Below are 21,098 nucleotides of genomic sequence, written 5' to 3'. Positions count from 1 at the left end.
CTAGGAGATGATCTCAATTTCAGAAGAGAAAAAGAGGAGGAGATATTTGATGAATTTATCAGACGATTTTAACATTGAATATAATCACGAATATATACATACAAATTTAATATATTTTTACATTACGATGTAATGTACTCTACATATACATATTTCAAATTTATATTTTTATGTCAAATATATAATAAAAGTAATAAGAAAATATAAGAGTAATGATGCATTATATGTCCTTAAAGAAATTTATTCGTCGTAATATATTTGATTTTTCTAATAAATAAAAAAAATAAATGAAATTAATTATTTAAATGATTATCATAATAACGTAAACCTACAAATGTAATAGGAAGTAAATTGACCAATGAAATACAACTCGGTCGTTTTAAGTTTATTGATTGTTGGTCGGTTCGAGTAGTTGATTGGTTATCTCATAATATCGCACTTCCGTCTAATGCCAATGAAGTTACACCAATCGTTGTGTTAGTTTCCAATGTAATTTGATCAACCAATCAGAAACCTTTCATGAGCGACCTCTATATAACAATGTATCAAGTCTAGCGGAGACACGTGTACTTTAATACGTCCCGGAAAGAGCCATTTTCTTTGGAAACTGGAGAAGTAGAGGTCGTAAGCCAGCGTGGCCGGTGTGCCAGCGCACTGTATAATATATACTGCCATGATGGCGGGTGAGTAACATTTTATCGATAAGAAAAATTAAAAATTGTTTTTAAATAATAATATATCTATTTAAATTTATTTTTTATCTGCCATTGTATAATTATATATATATAATTATACAATGTATTTCTAAAAGAATTTTACGGTCTTATTGTAAAGATAGTATTAATTTCTTTGCTGAAAGATAATTTCGTATGATTTATTTTTATATATTTTTCCCATGTTTTTTTAATATATTTTTACTTTGCTTTGTGCAATCAATTTGTCAGGGACAGCAGGGTAGCAAAACTAATTTATACTTTTGTTTTGTATTTATAGCTATATTACTTTTTTTGATGATATCAATTCTATCTGCTACTTGTACGGTAACAGAAACAGTACCATCGGTTATTTCTTATCTATCGGAAAATGATAAAATACGTTTGAAAAATGTTATTGATCCTGGTTTGAATTTACAAGATCCAACTTCAACCTATTATAGTGTGTACGGATATAAACTTCTTCAGGAAACTATACCTAATAAAGAAGTAGGTATTTTAAAATTAATAAATCATTGAATTTATTTAATTACTTTTGAAAGTAATGATGAAAAATGTAAATATTGAAATACATTGATTCTTTGATTAGTCTTCCTGATATTAATATTGGATATAAAAAATTAAATTATATATTTCATATTTATCAATTGATAATTCTAAATACAAATTACAGAAAATTTGTAATTATCTATCAAAATCTATTGGAGATGGTAACAATGTTGTACCTGAAACAGCCTTTTATATTGTATCGATGTGGAAAATTATCGATACATGTCAAGGTTTACCAATGCCTGCAATTACAAAGGTACTTTCATTACGATATAAGTAAAATTAATGATTAAAAAGCATAATAGTTAATGATGCTTTATAACTTTCGTTCTACTGTAAGAACAGTGAAGAAAATTTCTTTTACTGAAATATTATATTTATCTTGTATAAATTGTAAAATTATATGTATAATACATATTAATTACAAGGTTATTTTAATATAGGTTTTGATGAATACTATTGAGAAAGATACATCTACATTTGCTGAATTATATTTTGCTGTAAATACTTTAACACTTTTATCACAAAAATTAACTACCGAAAAATCCGAAAAATTAGCTAAAACATTACAAGTAGCTCTCAGAAAAGATGACAGTCTGTGGAAGTAAGTGTTAATTAATAAATCTTTTGATTTAATCGTTTTAATTGCTAATATTGGCATGAGATATGGACCAACCAAAATCTTATACATTTATTACAATGATTGTATAACATAGTTATTCTATACTTATGTTATACATACATCTAAGTATGAAACAAAGTATTTTATATTTAGTCTTGGATATACCTTCCACATTGCTTCTGATCTTGGGTCTGTTGGTACATTTGCTTTTGATCGTATCGAAGATGCTATCATTCAAGCAGATGAAGTAAATGGACAGTTCTTGCAATTTGAAGGTGGACTGTCTATAACAAGTAAGTCAAAATAAAATATAAATAAAGAATTTTATATTTTATTTATATCTACCTAATATATAATAATAAAATTAACAAATTTATGATATTTTTATATAAATTACAAATTATTTTAGGTTTTCTTGTAAATGGTATCTTCAAGCTTGGTAGTTCATTAAAGAAAAGACCACCTTTGACATCTCCACAAATTGTTAAGTTAACAAATTATCTTTTGTCAAGACGATCTGTCCAAACTCCAAAGGGTGTTGTAAGCCTCCTTTCAGCATTAAATACATTAGCAGTAAACAAATATGAAACATTAGTTTGTATTACTCTACCTGAGGAAGGAGTTATTGTTTCAAGCAAACAACCACTTGTTACCATTAAAGTTTGTGATATTTTTGGTAAACCATTGCCAACAATACCTAAAGTAATTGCAAATTCTGCTACAAAAGTAGAAGATGATACTGTTATTAGCAGTAAAGAAATATTACAATCTTCAACAACAGACAAGTAAGTTAATTGGGATTGGCATTTATTGATCCCCAATGCTTTACTGATTCAATACAATTAGATTGATATCAGCTATACCTTGGGGTATATTAATTGTTGAATGACCCCTTAAACCTTTTTTTCAATATAAAAAAGGCTTAGAATTTCAACAAATAAATTTTTTTTACAATTTATTTAGTTTATTTAATAATTTTCTATCATTAATAGGACATTGTTTATAATGGATTTCATGAAAGCTAAACCAGATCGTGGATTTTATAAAATATCAGTATCAGCAGCATCTGTAACTAGTACTATTAAGGTCAAAGTTCTTTCTGAAGTAGTTGTTGATTATTTAGAAATGGGAACAGGAGATGCTGATCAAACTACACAACCAAAATTAGCAAGGTATTTCAAAATAATAAAAATCATCCAAATTTTATTATAAATAAAATTTTTCATATATTACAGAGTTACATATCCTGAAAAATTAAATCAAAAGATAGAGGCAGATTCTCAACAAAAATTAGTTGTAAGATTTTTATTAAAAGATTCAGCTAATAAAAAACCAATGCGTGTTCACCAAGCATTTATTCGATTATCATCTGCTTTTATTACTAATATTTATGATGACAATGAAATAACATTTGTAGCAGAGCCAGATAATGCCAATGTTTATAAATTTGATATGGTAAGATTACTGTAGATAATATTTATAATTGTATCATTATTTTAGTTATTTCGATGAGACGGCTTATTTATCGATTATATTTTAGCCATTGGCAGTAGCAGCAATAAATTTCGGATATCGCAGTGGTGATTATAACATTGATTTAGTTATTGGTGATGCTGTATTAAGTAATTCTTTTGAATGGACTATTGCTACAGTAAATTTGAAATTCCCTGATGCAGTTGCTACTGAATCGAATGAAAAAAGTGCTTTTTTCAAACAAAAAGCAGATATATATACAACGAAACCAGAAATAAAGGTAATTATCAGCAATCAATGGAATGTATTAAAGCCAATGCTCGTTGGTGATAAAATATTCTAATTATTTATATCACTTCTATAACGTTGGTAAAATAAATGACATCAAAGTAATTGTATTTACATATCCAAATTACTTCATTATTTGGATTTATGTTATAAACTTTGAATGACAAATTTATATAGATTGTACATAAAATGTATATACGTTTTATATATAAACACACACAACATACATAAATAATGAAGACTAATTTGAAATTTATAGCACATGTTCCGAGAACCGGAGAAGAGGCCACCAGCTTTTGTATCCAATTTATTTACTGGTCTATGCTTAGCGCCTGCCTTTTTATTAATTATTCTGTGGGCAAAACTCGGTGTTAATATATCTAATTTCCCTCTATCTATTAGTGCTGTTACATTTCATCTTGGATTAGGAGGTAAATTTAAATTTTCATTACTAATTTTTTGATATAATTTCGTAACTGTTAAGATTTTATAATTTTGACATTATGCTCAATGCTTGACAGGCAATATATTTTATATTGACTTGTTTTCAATTGAGCAGAAAAAAAAGTGAATTTTTCGCAAGTATAGTACGTTTCTAGCTATATTTGTAGCCTGATATTCTCAACATTTTATATATATATATATATATATATATATATATATACACACACAAGTATAAAAATTATTTCATATAAAAATTGTTTGTAGGTATCTTTCTTCTGTTTGGAATCTTTTGGTTGAAATTGAACATGTTTGTGACGTTGCGTTATCTTCTTGGACTTGGTGTAGTTACATTCCTTGCTGGTAACAAATTGTTGTCGAACATTGCTCACAAACATAAATTATCGCACTGAATTATAAATGAAGGTTCCTTTCACGCGCAAGTGATACATTATTATTATAAATGCATTTTATAATAATGAAATTTATGAACAAGTATGTTATGACAAGGAAGTATGTGTACATTGAAATAGGCATAACTAAACGAACATTCATTTTTATAGATCGAAAGTAACGTTATCGCTATTCCGATGCAAGTGATATATTTATTGAATATCACTTTACTATATAACTTAATAAACTATTTAAATACGAAATGCAATAATTGTCAACTACTTTATTTTAGAATGTTATAGTTTTTCTACATATTCATTTGTACATAAAGACTTAATAAATGAAATTAAAATTTATATATATATATATATATATATATATATATATATAACTATGTTTATATCGCATTTAAATATAATAAACAAACAAAAATATGCGATAATAAGTTCAAGAATTTTATTTACATTTTTTATATCAGTATTGCTGAAATCAATAAATGGTTATTTGTTGATTATAAATTAGTTGCATTTAATACAACTAACGTGACATCTCTTGATAATAATTTATTATTTTATAATCGTAAGCATTATATATACTATGAAGTTAAATTTGTTTTTGTTTCATGCAATAAATAACATTGAATAATTTTTCGTAATCTAATAACTTCTTTTCGTAGATTTTCTTTCTCCAACTTTAGTTCTCCTATCGCCACTTGTACTATACCGATTCGACGCCAAAAATTGGTTAAATCTTGAAAGTTATTTATAATCTATTTTGTATAACATTTGTAAGTGAAATACATCTCATAAAAGTGTGTCGAAATAAAAGAAGGGGATTAAATTAATTATGTGGATTCAAAATTATATCCTACCTCCGCACTTTCTTTCAACTCGAACGTAGTAAAAATTTGTCTAGGACTTGATTCTTTATAATTAGCGTAAGAATATATATTTTCATTTAATGTTTCATACTTGTTACAAATTAAAAGAAGTCTCAATAAATTTTCTATTTTCTTAACGAGTTGTTCTAAATAATTTTTGGTCAATTTATATTCAATAGCTGTTATTGTTAATTGAACTCTATCTTGCTTCTGTTCTGTAATCGTTGATAACACAAATTACATTGTAACAAGTATTTATAAAAGAATAGAATTTTTTCATATTATATGAACGAATACTTGCCAGAAATGAAGCGATTTTTCATAATCCAATATGAAGTATGAAAGAAATTTTGTTCGTCTATAATATCTTTAAAGTACTTGTTAACGTTAGTCTTATGAGCTGCCATTTTTTCGCGAAATTTTGATATTGTTTCAGATAGAACAGCAATACGTACATATTGCTTAGTTATAATTTGTTGATTTTTTTCATCCTTCTCTTTTACAACATCGTATAAATTTTGTCTATTTTTTGTATCTAAAATGTCCTATTTATATGACATATAATGTCTCAACACACGAAGAAATGATATAAAATATATTGTACTTTTGTAATACGTAGCAATGGTTTTTCGTAAATCCGCTGAAAGATCATTCATTTTATTCTCTTCCGTAACTAATGCCAATCTTCGCACATTAGTTTTGTCCTCAACGAAAGAATCGATCTTGCCTTTAAAAAAATTAGTTAAATTAAATAATATCGCTAAAAGTTTGTACAAATAAAAAATTTATGATACGTTAATCGATATCTAATGAACTTATTCAAAATTAATATAATCTTACATGATATAATATTATATTTTCGATATATATACATTACATAGAATTTTTTGATATAATTTTGAACATAATAGGTATTTCATCAGTAATATCAATGAAATTTGATATCTATTTTTACACGTATGTTTTATTTATTTATTAATATAATTATTTAATTATTTATTTATTAATAATTTTAGGCTTACTCATTGTTTTGCTCTTTGTGTTATTAAGGGAATTATCCAATTGTTCTTGCATAATAGAAATAATAAATTGCAACTGAGATAAATCTTCATTTCCTTTTTGTTGGAATCCAATAATATCGATATTAACATCGTTTAGAATTTCATTAATTTTCGATTGGTAAGTCATTGAAATAGCTCTAGTTTTCATTTCATATATGTTAAATAAACGATCAATCATTTCGCTGTGACCATTTTTAGATCTTTCATATTGTTCTTTAGCTTCGTCAAAAGAATTGATTAAAATTTGAATACTAAATCGAATAAAATATTCGTTTTAATTCCTTCTATCGTCGTTATTGTAATTCATAAGAGAATACCTATGATCTTTACTATCAATGACCCGATCGAATGTATGCCAAGCAGTCTCAATATCTTCTTTGATAATAGGCATTCTTGCACGCATCATTAATTCTCGCCATGATTGACGATATTTTTTAGTATTCAATATGCCCATTTTGATTTCACGAAGTAAATGTTCTCTTTTTAATATTAATTGTCGTTCTAGTGCCTTTTGTTGTTTTTCTTCTTTCGTCAATCCTTTTGACCATCGGACGTTTCTTTTTCTTTTTGGCGGCATATTCCTTTTATAAACAATTATTATTGTTCTATTATTATATATTATAGTAAGACATCAACGTATAAAGCAATGTGTGTGTGTGTGTGTGTGTGTGTGTGTGTGTGTGTGTGTGTACATAATAATAATATGGAACAATAAAAAAATATAACATTTATAATAAAAAAAATGATTAATCATTATAATTATAAATTAAAATAAAGAAATGTATAGCATTGAATAAATTCATATTGAAATTAAATTAAGTTAGAGACGCGTTTCTTAATATTAAAGTATGAGTTCATTGCTCTATTGGAATACTTTATGTATATATATAGTTACATAACTTTTTTGTATTTTTATATATATTAAATCGTTTTTATAGTCGTAAAAAATTTCTCTTACGTCGTTAATATCCTCGTATCAAATTAATATATGCAGGCTTGTTTAAAATGATGGGTATATCCCCCCTTTAAAAATACTTATTATAAAAGCAAACGTATAGCCTCAAGCAATTTGAATAAAATCATCAATGAAATGTACTGTGTTCATAATAACGGAACTCCTTACAAGTTTTGTCTGGAAATTCCAATGATTTTTAATGATGTTGTAAAACTCGTTTAGTTAGAGTAGGTTACGCGATATTATCATTTAATGTTTATTTATACATTTGTTGTTTTGTTTTGTTTACTATAGTCTGTTAATTCCTACATTATAAAAAGGAATGGAAATTTATTAGAATTATAAATCAAAGAAAGGAAGACAAGTATTAATAATATTCAAGAAGTTTTATCTTAGACTTTGTAGATGTTATTTGAATACAAATGTTTGATCTTTCACAATCGTTTAGAATAAAATGACTTTGTTGAGCGTTAATTATTTAAGAAAAAAAAAAGTATTATCGCCAAAAGTCAAAGTAAAATTATTCATATTTGAGCCGGTGGTTACGAAAGTGGCCTGTCATTCAAATTAACAAATATCAAAATATATCTCCAAAAGAATAGTATATAACTTAAAACACTTTTTCATAATCTCCGACTCATTAATGATCTACTAATAAAAAAATTAAATTAAAAAGAAGTATGTGTTAAAATTTGAGATTCCAAGGTCGATAAGCAGTTAGGATTATTACGTTAAATTACAAGGAATTCATCGGTTTCCAAATAAAAAAAATATTTCAATGTCATTCTTATGAAGGTGGGCCGAGGTGAAGAAAACCGGAAAGATGAGAATGAAAGATAAACTTGTATTTTCTACGAGAACACGAATATATGTACATATATATACATACATTTATATACATAATGTAGGTAGTACTTTGACAGGAAGCCATTGGTAGAAAGAAGTTAAACATTTTAATGACTAGTAAAGATCTCTTGATGGAAGGGGTGGGGGCACATCTTCCGCGATCTTATGCTATAAAAAGTCTTTCGAGAGTCAATCTAGGAAACGGTAAGAAACGTGTTAGTGTTTTTAGTTAAAATCAAGACACGATCCAACGAGGTTTGTAAAGGAAAATTGTGACTTATCATCATATCTAATTGTAATTTTTTATTTCGATATTATTATATACTTTAACGACAGAAAAAATAAATAATTTATATTATTATATAGATAATGATATAATGATTAATTATATAATAATACAGAATGTCTACAATAAAACTCTGATTTTTTTTGTTTCGTTTTTAATAAAAAAAATTCGGACATTTCATCGTATACACCCTATGTATTACATTATTTTATAATATTATATAATATTATTACATTAAAAAAAAATACGCAAAAGAAAGAGAGAGAGAGAGAGAGAGAGAGAGAGAGAGAGAGAGAGAGAAAGAGAAAGTGAATATTCAGGAACATTTATTTTCTTGATAGATGAAGCTCCATTACATATTGGCATTAATTACACTTCTGACAGTGGCTTATGCAGCCGACGTCACTCAAGATTTATTGAATTCATCATTGAATTCCCACGATGAAAGTACGAGTCAAGTAAGAGAGAAGAGAACTATACTTTTAGGAAAAACTGCACTAATTGGAGGTGGTGGTGCTCTTCTTGCTAAAAAAGCCCTTCTTGTTGGAGGTGCTGCCCTTGGAGCAAAAGCATTGATTGGTGCTGGCTTGTACAAAGCTAAATAGTAAGTGCATACTATCTTAAAAAAACACATTAATTATATTTTTTTTTAAATATTTAGAATTATTATTGACAATTTATTGAATAATTTTGTTTAGTTTGGGAAATGGTTACGGAGGTGGCTATGGTTTTGGAGGCGGATATGGTTACGGAGGCGGATATGGTTATGGAGGCGGATATGGTTATGGAGGCGGATATGGTCACGGAGGTGGATATGGTTATGGAGGTGGCTACGGTTATGGAGGTGGATATGGACATGGACATTCAACTTATCACGGCTCTTATTGGCGATAATTTTATATACTGTGTATGTGTCTGTATGTATGTATGTATGTATATATGTATGTCTGTATACATACACATACATATATATATATACGTTTTTTCATTATTTTTCACATTATTCATATACATATATTTATTTTACAGAATACAGAATGAAAGTACTCTTGAGAGATCTGTCTGGGAACATGTCTGAACTCCATATTTTTGAGAAAAATAATTCTTTTGTCTAATTTAAAAGTTTAAAAAATAGTGTATGATAACAAATATGTGCGTATGTAATTGTACACTTATAATTAGACAATTGTTATAATCATCGGTTCATTTATTATTGGAAATATTTTATACAAAAAAAACGAAAATAAATAAATAAATATATATTTATAAACGAAATAAAAAATTAGAAAAAAATAGATATCCTCCCAATCATTCGAACAAAAGTTAATGACTTAGAAGAGGCTAATACGATATTGATATCAACGATTACAGCATATAGTAGTGCTGTAATCGAAGCAATGTCTTCGCTAATATTACGTGACGCTAATTTTATATATCGATTTCGATACTCATATTCTTTATCTCGTTAAGGAAGTAGATTTAAATAATCGAAAATGAAAATGAAATTTTCAGAGATTCAAAATCAAATACAAATTAATACGAAAACAGATCAAAATTTGCGTTGATTTTTATTCCCTGCTATACTTCCTTCTTACGTAATGTATACGATTTTATTTGCATTATCTAATCGTGAATTTAGTTGTAGAAAAAAAAGATGAGGAAAAAAAAGAAAGAAAGAAAAAAGATCCCAAGCACGTTCGATCACACATTGTGTATACGTTCAATTACAAGATCTGAATCCAAATGAACCTTCATTGAACCATATTCGCTTGTACACTCTCGTGCTATTATGTATGTAGTTGTGAAGTGAGCAATGCGGATAAAGAAGTCGACTAATCGAGGGTGCGAGACAAGAAAGTGATAGCACATCGATGAGATGGCAAATACAATACGTCAACTTACTGATGTGTGCGAGTACACTTTGTGAAAACGAAAACGATGACCGACATAGAAAGTGTCTGATGTCCACTCAGATTTCGTAAGCTCATACGGAAATTTCACTAATGGATTGGAACAATAGCCCACATATGAAAGTCGAACAAGGACTTACAAAAAAAAAAAATAATTCTTAAATAATTTTATAGTTTTATTAAGAGAACATATTTTTCTTAAGAGAAAATATAGTAAAAAGAGAATGATATATATATATATATATATATATATATATATATATATATATATAAATGAACGGGATATCTATATTCAATTCTTCAATCTTACCCAAAGTTGGATTTATAATTTTTTAATTAAATACTACAACGTCCTCTTAATTAGATGAGATTTTTTTCCATGTGTTTTAATTAATCGTAACAATCAATAAGAAAATCTTATCGGTATAAAGACAGAAAGTCAAAAACATCGAATAAATGCCCAACGAAACAATCGTTCGTGTCCAGAATTCACAATATATTTCTGTCTTTGCTAACCAGGAGGTAGGTTGACTATAAAATCATGCATCCGCTCGCTGTAAGTCACAGTACTTTTTCTTATTCAGAAGTGTACAGTACCAAAATTAAAGGTGAGTAAAAGAATATGTGATTCAGTAATCAGAAAAATCACATCTTCTTTTTTTCTTGGAAAATTGATTAAAAAAGAAAAAGAAAATTCTGCATATATACATAATATCGTCTTTTTGATATCGTAGATGCAACATTATACTATCTTCCTGGTCCTAGCTATATGCAGTTGTGTAGCATTATGCATAGCTACGGAAGTTGATAATCAGTACGATCATCAAGGAGATACATTTAAAACGCTCGATACAACGGGCGAGATCAATAATGGGGCTGAAGTACATACAAGAACAAAGAGGACACTTTTCTTAAAAAAGAAATTAATAGGCGCTGGACTTTTAGGATTTGGTGTCGGTGTTGCTAAAGGGTATAAATACCTATAATCATTTGTTGTGATCTATCATGATCTTGTCTTTTTTCTTTTTACTTATTTATTTTTTCTTTTTTATTCTATTTTTTCTTGAAATTTTTTTTTCTAGCTACAAACTTGGATATCACAGTGCTCCTGAAATTCATCGTATATATGTTCCACCACCCCCAACTGTTAAATACGTGGAATATGTTGAGAAACCTGTTTATATTTCAAGAATTATTGAAAAACCCGCGCCAATTTACAAAGCGGCTCATTTAGATTACGAACCATCCTGGTCTCAACCTGATCCTTCGCCTCATTATGGGTAATTAATTAATATTTTCTCACGAATATAGAATTAACAAATTTATAACGACATTCTGCATATGTTCTTACTTTTTTTTTTATTCTTTTTTATTTATTTTTTTTTTTATTTTTTTTTATTTTTTTTAGTTCTTGGTAAAAAATATTGGACACTTTTATAAGTAAATCCATAAATCATAAATATCGTTCTGGGAGCTAGCGTATGGATTATTCGATGGATTTAAATGAAAGAAAAAGTTCTATTATTCTACGTTCCTTCAAACTTCTCAATTGACACGACGATTTTTAAGCATGCTCCTGTTTATAACCAAAAATACTGTATTTGTTAAATAAAATGTTGTTTTTATAATAAAACATTTTTCTTATATTTTTTTTATGATATATTAATAAAAATTCTCTATAACTATATTAATATAATAATAATAATAATAATATCAATCAATCAATTAATATATTATGCTTTCTAAAAAATAGAATTTAAAAATTATACATTCTAACTAAAAAATTAATAGGCAAAAATAGCAACCATTCATTATAATCATACTGTAAGAGAAATATCATTGTTTTTAAAGAATTTAGATGCTTACCAATATGCTAAACATTGCTTACAGAATTGCTTTATCTTTTTGGTCTATAAAATTAAAAAAGAAACTATAAATTTTTCCAAAATTTAACAATATTTTAAAAACTCAGATCTCTTGACATAAACGATTGGACACGTATTTCCTTATATTTGTCATAAAATCATTTGGTCAAAGATTAATAAAATAATTAAGTGAGTAACCGTAGCTTCTCCTTACGAGCATCGTGAAACATATTTCTTTGCGTTTAGAAATGTTCAAGAAATCTAAGCATCAGCTATTTACGCACACAACCAAGCAGGCAATCGTTACTTCACCAACATAAACATATCTTTCAAGCGTGTATATGAAAATCAATAGTAGAATACGAGCTTTATCTCTTTTGCCGCAAATTTCGAGGGGCGCCACAGTACAAAACTTGTTCTTCGCAAAAACGACATTTTCGCCATTTGTGAGAATAGGTGTAGTTCTTGACCAATTTGGATGAACAAGGTCTCGTTTGAAGACGAAGGTTCAATTTAGGACACCTTTTTCGAATTTTAGAAAAAGCTTTTTATTTGTGTATAAACTATTCTCGAAAAAATACCATTTTTTAACATGATTTTTAAAAAAAAATGAAACTTTCGAAACTCCACCGGAACAGCAGCGTAGACCTTCGTCTTTAAAATGAGACCTTGTTCATTAAAATCGGTCAAGAATTATGCCTGTTCTCATTGTTCGTGTAAACCATTAAAAAAGCAAGAGTAGTGAACAGTCTTAATATATTTTATATAAATTAATATAGTTGATTTATCCAAATTTATGCAACAAAATACATACGACACATAAACTAGATATATGCCAATATGGAGTATATTTGTGAGAACGCGCAGAGTTCCATGCGCAAAATCTTACAATGAGTATATTACTAAATATATATATAGTTACCTATGCGTCATACAAGATCGCTGTCAAAAGTTCTTATCTTTGGTGTAGAAGTTACTGCATAAAATTTTATAATTATCATAAAAAAGTGTTTGAGACTAAAATATATTAACAGCATGTATGTTATTTATTATCTTCATTATTTTTTTTTTCATTGCCACGAAGTGATCATAATTACTAATTAAGAATTTTTTAGTTTTTAAGCCAAAAAACATGGAACAAACAGGTGATCGTCCTCAGTGGCTTATGGAATTGGAAAATCGAAAAAGAAAGGTTGTATTTACATCTTTCACATATAATATTTTATATAGACAAATTTCATAGTACATAAATAAATATTTCATTTTTGCTATAACAAATTCATTTACTGGCTTTGTCAATTTATTTTATACATGTAATGTAGGTATGCAATTGTTTTTCCAAGTTATATATAAATATAACTTATTTTTCTTATTAATTACATTAGCAAAATATTTTAATATTTATTTTATTTTATTTTTTTGGTTGATTTTATATTTTTTTTTTTTTATTCTTTTTCTTTTCTCTTAATTAGCCCCATTTAGCGCATGAAGCCGGAGCAGGAGCACCATGCATGATATGTAACGCTTTGTGTCCTGGTTTAGATTTACATTTTTGGCGAAAAACTTGTAAAATTTGTAAATGTAGCAGAGATGATCATGATGTTGTCAATGATGATTTTCCTCAGTTCGATTTATTATTTGGTCCATCTGGAAAATCAAAAAGAAAACCTATGTGTAAATACTTTATCATCATGTATTTTTTTTTATTATGAATATCATAAATGAAGCTGCATAAAAAAATATCTTATACTAAATCACAATTATATATTTCAGTATTGGTTATATCCAATAAAAAGCAAACTAATAGTGAAACTGTATTTGACTGGATACCACCAGATACAACTAAAGAACTTGCTGTAGATTATATGAATGCTTTACCAGTAGAAAAATTACCTATTTCTGGATCAACTGGTGCAATATTAAGAAAACAATTACTACAAAAACAATTGCCGTTACACGATATTGATCATAAAGCGTGTGATAAACTAAGTGAAGTAGAGAAAAAAGAGTTGGAAAATTATGTTGAAATTTTGAAAAAATATGCAGGACAGGGCAAAGTAATGAAGGTATGTTACTTTTTTTTCTATAACTTTTTATATATATGTAATATTTCTACTATATTTATATATCCCTTTCTTTTTAATATATATAAAAGATGTTAGGTGCACGTCCGTTTGATCGGTCATTAATGACACCAATTAATGCTACGGATATGCAACGTTTCAATACACAACAAAAATCACAGATATCTGTGACTATACCACAACTTCGAACGCCAAGCAGCTTTACAAAAAATATTCCATATTTAAAAGTTCCTTTTGAAAATAGATCAGATCCAAATGTTAACATGGAAACAAAGGATAATGAAAAAAATGTTTTAGGTAATAAAAATATTACATTATTTTTATAAATTATACAAATGAATATTGTTCCATACTTTATCATGAATTTACCATACTTTTACAGATAATAAATGTTCCAAGCCAGCCTCATTTCATAAATTAGTGAATTCTTCTGTAACTGCTTACGATGCAAATTCAGAATTACCTGTAATTTGTCAGCACGAATTTTGTGAACCTCTTCATTGCAAGTACACAGAAATCAATCCATGTGCTTTACCAACAACAAATCATGATAAATTTAAACATATAGAACAGAATACTGTGCCTCATAAAAGCAATGTTGATCTTCAGATAGAACCACCCAATACAGATACATCTGATAAACAACCAGAAATGAATCTTTTCGAAGTTGCAGATAATATTTTAGCAAATGCATTACTTCCACCTAGCGCAATCAATGTACATGACATTGTTAGTAGTACTTTAGATAAAAAGGAATTAATGTTTATACGCGATAAACTCAATAGCAAGTACGGTATGCAAGATAATTCACAAGTTAATCATGCACGAAATTTCCCACATAATAAAGGAGTGGACAAAGCAGTCATTATGGACTCTCAAAAAAATCTTTCACCAAGTGGATCTACGCCTAAAAGTAACGTAGTAGATGTGACAAAAAATGATCCTCAACATGGAGTTAAACCCATAACAGCAGAAAAACTTGTATCAAAGCCTGTTTCAGAAATGGTTCAATCTACTTGTGCTAGTAATATTGCACCAACTTTTATTCATGATAAAGCAAGTTCTATACATACAAGAAATAAACCATCTAATACTATTTCACACTCACCACAAACACATAATATTATAAGTAATGCAAATTCACTTGAAAATAAACCAATGTCATCTATAAATGCACAAGATAAATATAATATTGATCATAAAGAAGTGCCTAAGAAATCTGTATCGTCTACAGTGCCATCTGATATTGATAATACAAATTGTATAAAGGGCAAATTAAGTGGCATAAAAAATGTACAATCGGCTATTTCTTACTCTGAGAATTTACAAAATCAAGTATTCCCATTCGAGTCGAACTGCAAAATGAGCCAGTCCACAGAAAACCAACTAGATATGGATTCTGTTAATGGAGCTGTGAAAGGTTTAACTATTGAATCTTCAAAACCACAAAATTGCGAGAAATGTCGAAAAGACATTAATATTGGTGATGTAGTTGTAACTGTGGATAAAGCTAAGAATATATTATGGCATCCAGGATGTTTTGTTTGTTCTGTATGCAATGAATTACTCGTTGATCTTGTATATTTCTATTATAAGAATCAATTGTATTGTGGCAGAGATTTTGCAGCTCTGTTAGGGATTCCAAGATGCTTTGCTTGTGATGAGGTAAGTAAATTATACAAGAATTGTTATATGATTTGATGTATATTATAATTTGATGTTTTCCTTTGCAGTTAATTTTTGTACGAGAATATACCGTTGCTGAAGGCCATAATTATCATGTAAAACACTTTTGCTGCTGGGATTGTGACATTCCATTAGCTGGCCAACAGTATATATCTGAAAATGATCACCCTTTGTGTCTTCCTTGTTATCAGAATACATATGCAAAAACTTGCAATGCATGTAATGCAGTGATTGCAGCTGATCAACAAGGTGTTGCTATAAAAAATTTAAATTTTCATGCAATCGAAATGTGTTTTTGCTGTTATATGTGTAAAAAATACTTACTAAATAGTAGAATGGCAGTCAAAGAGGATAAACTATTTTGTAGTAAGGATTGCATTTCCAAGTTTTCTAACTAATTGAAAAATATTACATATAATTTAATATAATTCAATATTATCAAAATACAATCAAATTTGTATTTCTTATATTTGATAATATTTTACTTCAGCAAAACAGTTTTATTTACCATTATGCCATACTAATATAAGTACATTTTTAATAATAATATAATAATGTTTACAACTATATATATCATAAATAACAGGATTCATTAATAATGCATTTATATAAAATTCATAATTAATGCATACAAAAGTATGCATTTTTATTTAATCCTTTAGTTTATATATACATATTTTTGACATTTATTTTCACCGAATACAATTATTCTAAACTATAAAAATAATTAAAAGATTTGTTTTATAATTCGACTTCTTTAACATTCTATTTCTTGGTTAGATAAATGACTAAAAACATAATAAAAAATCAAAATATCACTTTTGAAAGTATAGTGATTTAATTTTATCTAGACTATTTAATTGTATCTTAGACTTTTTAAGGATTAAAAATATGGTTAATATACTAGAAATTGAAGTATAATCGTAAAACTGATACTTTTCATTACGATAAACATACGATATAACCTGTAAAGCAGTGTTTCTTAACCTTCTGACGTGCGATCTAATGTTTCTAATGTTTAAATAATTCTAATGTTTAATATACGCGGTCCAAGTGTTTATAATATACAATTTAAAAAAATCTGATATACTGAAACTATTGTGTTGTAAGATACAGTTGTTACTTCGGTATCTCGTAAACTGGCAAGAGCATTTTACAGTAATTTTGGGAAACGCTGCTACAGAATATTATATAGATTGAGATAAAAGTATGATTGAAACACTGATATTTTTCATTACGATAAACACACGATTAATCTGTAGAACAGTGTTTCTCAACCTTTTGCCGTACGATCTAATATTTAATTCTAATGTTTCAGTAAATCTAATGTTTAATGATGCGGTCTAAATGTTTATAATTTACAATTTTTAAAAATCTGATATATTGGAACTATTGTGTTGTAAAATACGGCTGTTACTTCGGTATTCTCGTGAACTGGCAAGAGTATTCTACGAGAATTTTGGGAAACGCTGCTACAGAATATTACATAGATTGAGATTAAAGTATAATCGTAACACAGATATTTTTCATTACGATAAATACACGGATATAACTGTAGAGCAGTGTTTCTCAATCTTTTGCCGTACAACCCAATATTTCTAATATTTCAGTAATTCTAATGTTTCAATAATTCTAATGTTTAATATATGTGGTCCAAATGTTTATAATATATAATTTTAAAAAATCTGATATACTGGAACTATTGTATTGTAAGATATAATGGCTGCTACTAAGATATTCACTTGAACTAGCAAGAGTATTCTACGAGAATTTTGGGAAACGCTGCTACAGAATATCATATAACTTCCAAAACATAAAATATAAATATTCATTGAAAAGATTTCTATTTTTACGTATCAAATAAATTTCATAAAAATACTTTTTATCTTATTACAAAAATGCCAAAAATACATTTTTTTTTGTAATACGATTATTACTTCTCATTAATGTAGAATTATATTTATAAATAGATATAAGATACAATTACACGCACACTCATACAAACAATTTATATAAATAAATATTACATATACATTACTCAGAGTCACTGTCAATGACAGTTTGAATTCTTTTATACGTGCTGCGAGCTTCACGATATCGTGAAGGAGTTTCTGGTAAGACTAAGGAGTTCTTGTTAGTATTCATACCTTTACGAGAACGTGTAATGCGCCCTGTAAAAGAAAAGAAAATGTAATATAAAAAAAAATCTCTATTTTTGTGTGTATGTGTTAAATTATCATTTTACAAAATGTATGTAATTTAAGTAATAATAATAATAATAATAATAGGCTTAAATTTAAAGAAATTACAAGAAAATGAAATAACCTTCTGATATAATATTACTCTTATCCAATTCAGATACTTCTTTTAATCTTTCATTGCGTTCTTTCACTTTTTTACACTTCTCTAAAGTTGGTCTTCCATGAACTCCATGTTTTTCAAGCAATGATTTTAATCGTCGTACTCTCGCAGCATTGGATTTGCATCCACTCCATATTTCTTGATATGATTTCACAGCTATACCAGCTGTTCTTATATACTTTTTTAATGATTGTATCCTCTTATCATCTTCAGGTCTCTAAAATAACATATTATATTAGAACATTGTATTATGCAATAAACATATAATAATAGTTGCAGCTATATTAAACATTTCATTAATTTATTTAATTGTACTAACATTAGAACTGCGTTTCTTCTGTTTACCATCTTTTGTTTGATCTGGATCATCATTATTACTTTCACTTTCACTACCGGATGTTTCTTTAGCTGATGAATTATGCTCTTGTTCATCTTTATTTTTATCAACTGATTTGATTACTTTATCACCAATATCTTTATTATCATTCTTTTCAATGTTATTGCCTTTATCGTCATCATCATTATTATCCTCATCTTCATTGTCATTAATCAAATTTTTATCTTGGCTTTTTTTTGCACCTTGACCTTTTCGTACACCGCGACCACCTCTTTTGGAATCAGATAAGATTTTCGTATTTTTCTTACTTAAATTCTTCTTAGTTTTTTTCTTATTTTGTGGTTTATATTCTTCATCTTGAATGTTATTGTCTGAACTATCTTCTGAACCTTCAGAAGACTTCTTTACGTTGGAAGATATTTTAAGACTTTTTTGTTTTCCTTGTTTAAGATTTTTCTTTGTATGTAAAGTGTTCTTCAAATTTTGTTCATTCGATTCTTCTACTTCAGATGAACTAACATCAAGTTCAGATTCATTTGGCTTTGCTTTTACAATAATTGTTTTTGTTTTTGGTTTATGATTGTCATCTTTTTCGCTTTCAGAACTAGATTCTTCCTTATCACTTGCACATTCTACAGAAAGTTCCAATCCATCTACTACCTCTGTTTCTTTGGTAGATGACATTGTAACATTTAAATTGATGTTTTCTTTAGATGATTCATTTCCGCTATCTTCTTTAAATTTCAGTGAAACTTCAGTATTTTCATCTTCAATAGATTTGTCAATTTTTTCAGCAAAATCCTGAAATACATGAAAAAAAAGAAATAATGAAGAAAAAATAGCTCCACACAACTATCAGATAGTTGAATTATTGCGACAGTTAAATTTTATATTATTCATGTTTCAGGAAATATGCATGATTCGAAAATATCGCGTTCGTTACATTTTCATTTTCTGTACCAAATGGGACAAATCAGTATCAGCCCGATCAGCAGAAAAGAGGGATCTGTTATTAAAAGAAAAAAGATAGAGATTCCGCGATCTTCAGAAAATTTTTTGAAAATTCCATGACCTTCAGAAAATTTTTTGGAAATTCCGCGACCAGAAAAGTTTGGGAATCCCTGATATAAATATATTGCACAATTATTCTTATTTACTTCGTATAAAAAAAAAGATAAATAGTATTGCACTCTTAAATTACACAAGTGCATACTACTATATTTTACTAAACAAACTCAATAAAATGTAATTTTATATTTATTTCTTACAAGAGAATCTGTAGACGCATTGCAGAAGTCGTCATCTACTTCATTTGTACTATTAGTTGTGTGTGGTGAACCGCTTCCTTCATTTTCTTGTTCTCCTTTAGTCGAATCTGTATGAAGTTCATTTGTTGGTGAAGATACACTTTTCTGATTGTTTGTTGAATTTGTATTTTGTTCTACTTCTTCTTTTGTATCATCATTGGTATTGTTTGATGTTGATCCATTTGACGCTGGTAAATCTTTATCTGTAGAATTACAAGGCTTCTTGGTAAGTAATTTTTCTTCTTCTGAAGATACCTGACGTTGTCTTTTACCCGTTGTTTTTATTGTCTCATTAGATATTTCTGAAGGTGACATTTCATCACCTGCCTCTCTACTCTCATTACTTTGATCTGATTCAACCATAGTTAATTATGCAATCTAAAATTAAAAACTTTGATTATATTATATGTGGTGAGATTTGATTTAATACATATTCTTCTTTGCAAGTATTTTTTCATTATTTTATAGATAAGCGAATCATATATTTTTATAACACAGAATCAAGCACCATCAATATAGAACAATACAAACAACATTTTAAAACATGAAGTAAAAACATAAATATTAATAATTTGATAATGGACAGTTTTTAAATCATAAGGAATTATCCATTAATAATATATACACATATAAATTAGTTGCACTTAAAAGTGTATAATTTAAGAAAATATATATATGTCATTGAAGTAAAAAATTGTTAAATATTCACTGAATAGAAAAACGATAAATTGCGTTTTGGAAAATATTCTTAACCTAACATGCCGATCGATAATCAATTTTCATATATTAAAACTTAACAATTAAAAATAATTATTTTAAATTAGTGGTTATTATTGTTTTTTATATAATTTCACATAACATACATACTTAAAATCACAAGCGGTTTACGTATTCACGGCACAACGTCTGCAAATGTATTCCTTTATCCCGCCTTTTCTTCTTCTATTTATTTCACTATGGCGACCTCGCTTGTTGTCCCGCCATTTCGTTATATATACACTACATATATATAAGTAGTGTGCAATACGTTGTGGTTAACTC

The 21,098-nt window shown here is 27.6% G+C and overlaps 5 protein-coding genes across 11 annotated transcripts; 4 read left to right on the top strand and 1 right to left on the bottom strand.

The window, feature by feature from the left end:
• The first annotated feature begins 273 nt into the window (after positions 1-273).
• Positions 274-5,323, top strand: LOC124423414 (dolichyl-diphosphooligosaccharide--protein glycosyltransferase subunit 2). The gene is made up of 11 exons (XM_046961097.1): positions 274-683; positions 994-1,202; positions 1,387-1,518; positions 1,706-1,866; positions 2,038-2,177; positions 2,294-2,669; positions 2,877-3,056; positions 3,120-3,339; positions 3,425-3,637; positions 3,905-4,076; positions 4,354-5,323. Exons 1-11 carry the CDS (start codon positions 674-676, stop codon positions 4,497-4,499), a joined length of 1,959 nt encoding a protein of 652 aa, XP_046817053.1. The 5' UTR covers positions 274-673; the 3' UTR covers positions 4,500-5,323.
• A 3,053-nt stretch (positions 5,324-8,376) lies between these two features.
• LOC124423298 (glycine-rich cell wall structural protein 1.0-like) lies at positions 8,377-9,782 on the top strand. 2 transcript variants are annotated; one of them, XM_046960875.1, is made up of 4 exons: positions 8,377-8,476; positions 8,849-9,111; positions 9,206-9,414; positions 9,537-9,782. In XM_046960875.1, the coding sequence occupies exons 2-3, from the start codon at positions 8,849-8,851 to the stop codon at positions 9,399-9,401; spliced, it is 459 nt and encodes a 152-aa protein (XP_046816831.1). In that variant the 5' UTR covers positions 8,377-8,476; the 3' UTR covers positions 9,402-9,414; positions 9,537-9,782. The 2 variants fall into 2 exon arrangements, with proteins under 2 accessions (XP_046816831.1, XP_046816830.1); XM_046960874.1 differs by having other exon boundaries at positions 8,391-8,516.
• A 146-nt stretch (positions 9,783-9,928) lies between these two features.
• LOC124423297 lies at positions 9,929-12,050 on the top strand. Of its 3 annotated transcripts, XM_046960872.1 has the most exons (5): positions 9,929-10,485; positions 10,937-11,025; positions 11,152-11,387; positions 11,500-11,697; positions 11,826-12,050. In XM_046960872.1, the coding sequence occupies exons 3-5, from the start codon at positions 11,152-11,154 to the stop codon at positions 11,833-11,835; spliced, it is 444 nt and encodes a 147-aa protein (XP_046816828.1). In that variant the 5' UTR covers positions 9,929-10,485; positions 10,937-11,025; the 3' UTR covers positions 11,836-12,050. The 3 variants fall into 3 exon arrangements, with proteins under 3 accessions (XP_046816828.1, XP_046816829.1, XP_046816827.1); XM_046960873.1 differs by lacking the exon at positions 10,937-11,025; XM_046960871.1 differs by having other exon boundaries at positions 9,929-10,939.
• A 642-nt stretch (positions 12,051-12,692) lies between these two features.
• Positions 12,693-16,519, top strand: LOC124423310. 3 transcript variants are annotated; one of them, XM_046960897.1, is made up of 7 exons: positions 12,693-13,319; positions 13,398-13,474; positions 13,755-13,956; positions 14,056-14,348; positions 14,438-14,663; positions 14,749-16,031; positions 16,100-16,519. In XM_046960897.1, exons 2-7 carry the CDS (start codon positions 13,415-13,417, stop codon positions 16,448-16,450), a joined length of 2,415 nt encoding a protein of 804 aa, XP_046816853.1. In that variant the 5' UTR covers positions 12,693-13,319; positions 13,398-13,414; the 3' UTR covers positions 16,451-16,519. The 3 variants fall into 3 exon arrangements, with proteins under 3 accessions (XP_046816853.1, XP_046816854.1, XP_046816855.1); XM_046960898.1 differs by having other exon boundaries at positions 12,694-13,319; positions 13,825-13,956; XM_046960899.1 differs by lacking the exon at positions 13,755-13,956 and having other exon boundaries at positions 12,694-13,319.
• A 1,516-nt stretch (positions 16,520-18,035) lies between these two features.
• On the bottom strand, positions 18,036-21,055 carry LOC124423312 (dentin sialophosphoprotein-like). Of its 2 annotated transcripts, XM_046960901.1 has the most exons (6): positions 20,925-21,055; positions 20,330-20,435; positions 20,019-20,260; positions 18,733-19,551; positions 18,378-18,630; positions 18,036-18,223 (listed from the first exon to the last, which is right to left on the bottom strand). In XM_046960901.1, the coding sequence occupies exons 2-6, from the start codon at positions 20,418-20,420 to the stop codon at positions 18,087-18,089; spliced, it is 1,542 nt and encodes a 513-aa protein (XP_046816857.1). In that variant the 5' UTR covers positions 20,421-20,435; positions 20,925-21,055; the 3' UTR covers positions 18,036-18,086. The 2 variants fall into 2 exon arrangements, with proteins under 2 accessions (XP_046816857.1, XP_046816856.1); XM_046960900.1 differs by having other exon boundaries at positions 20,019-20,435.
• Positions 21,056-21,098: the final 43 nt, after the last annotated feature.

The sequence above is a fragment of the Vespa crabro genome, chromosome 4 (assembly GCF_910589235.1).
Source record: "Vespa crabro chromosome 4, iyVesCrab1.2, whole genome shotgun sequence".
Lineage (NCBI taxonomy): Eukaryota > Metazoa > Arthropoda > Insecta > Hymenoptera > Vespidae > Vespa > Vespa crabro.
This window is presented reverse-complemented; position numbering and strand designations above follow the sequence as displayed.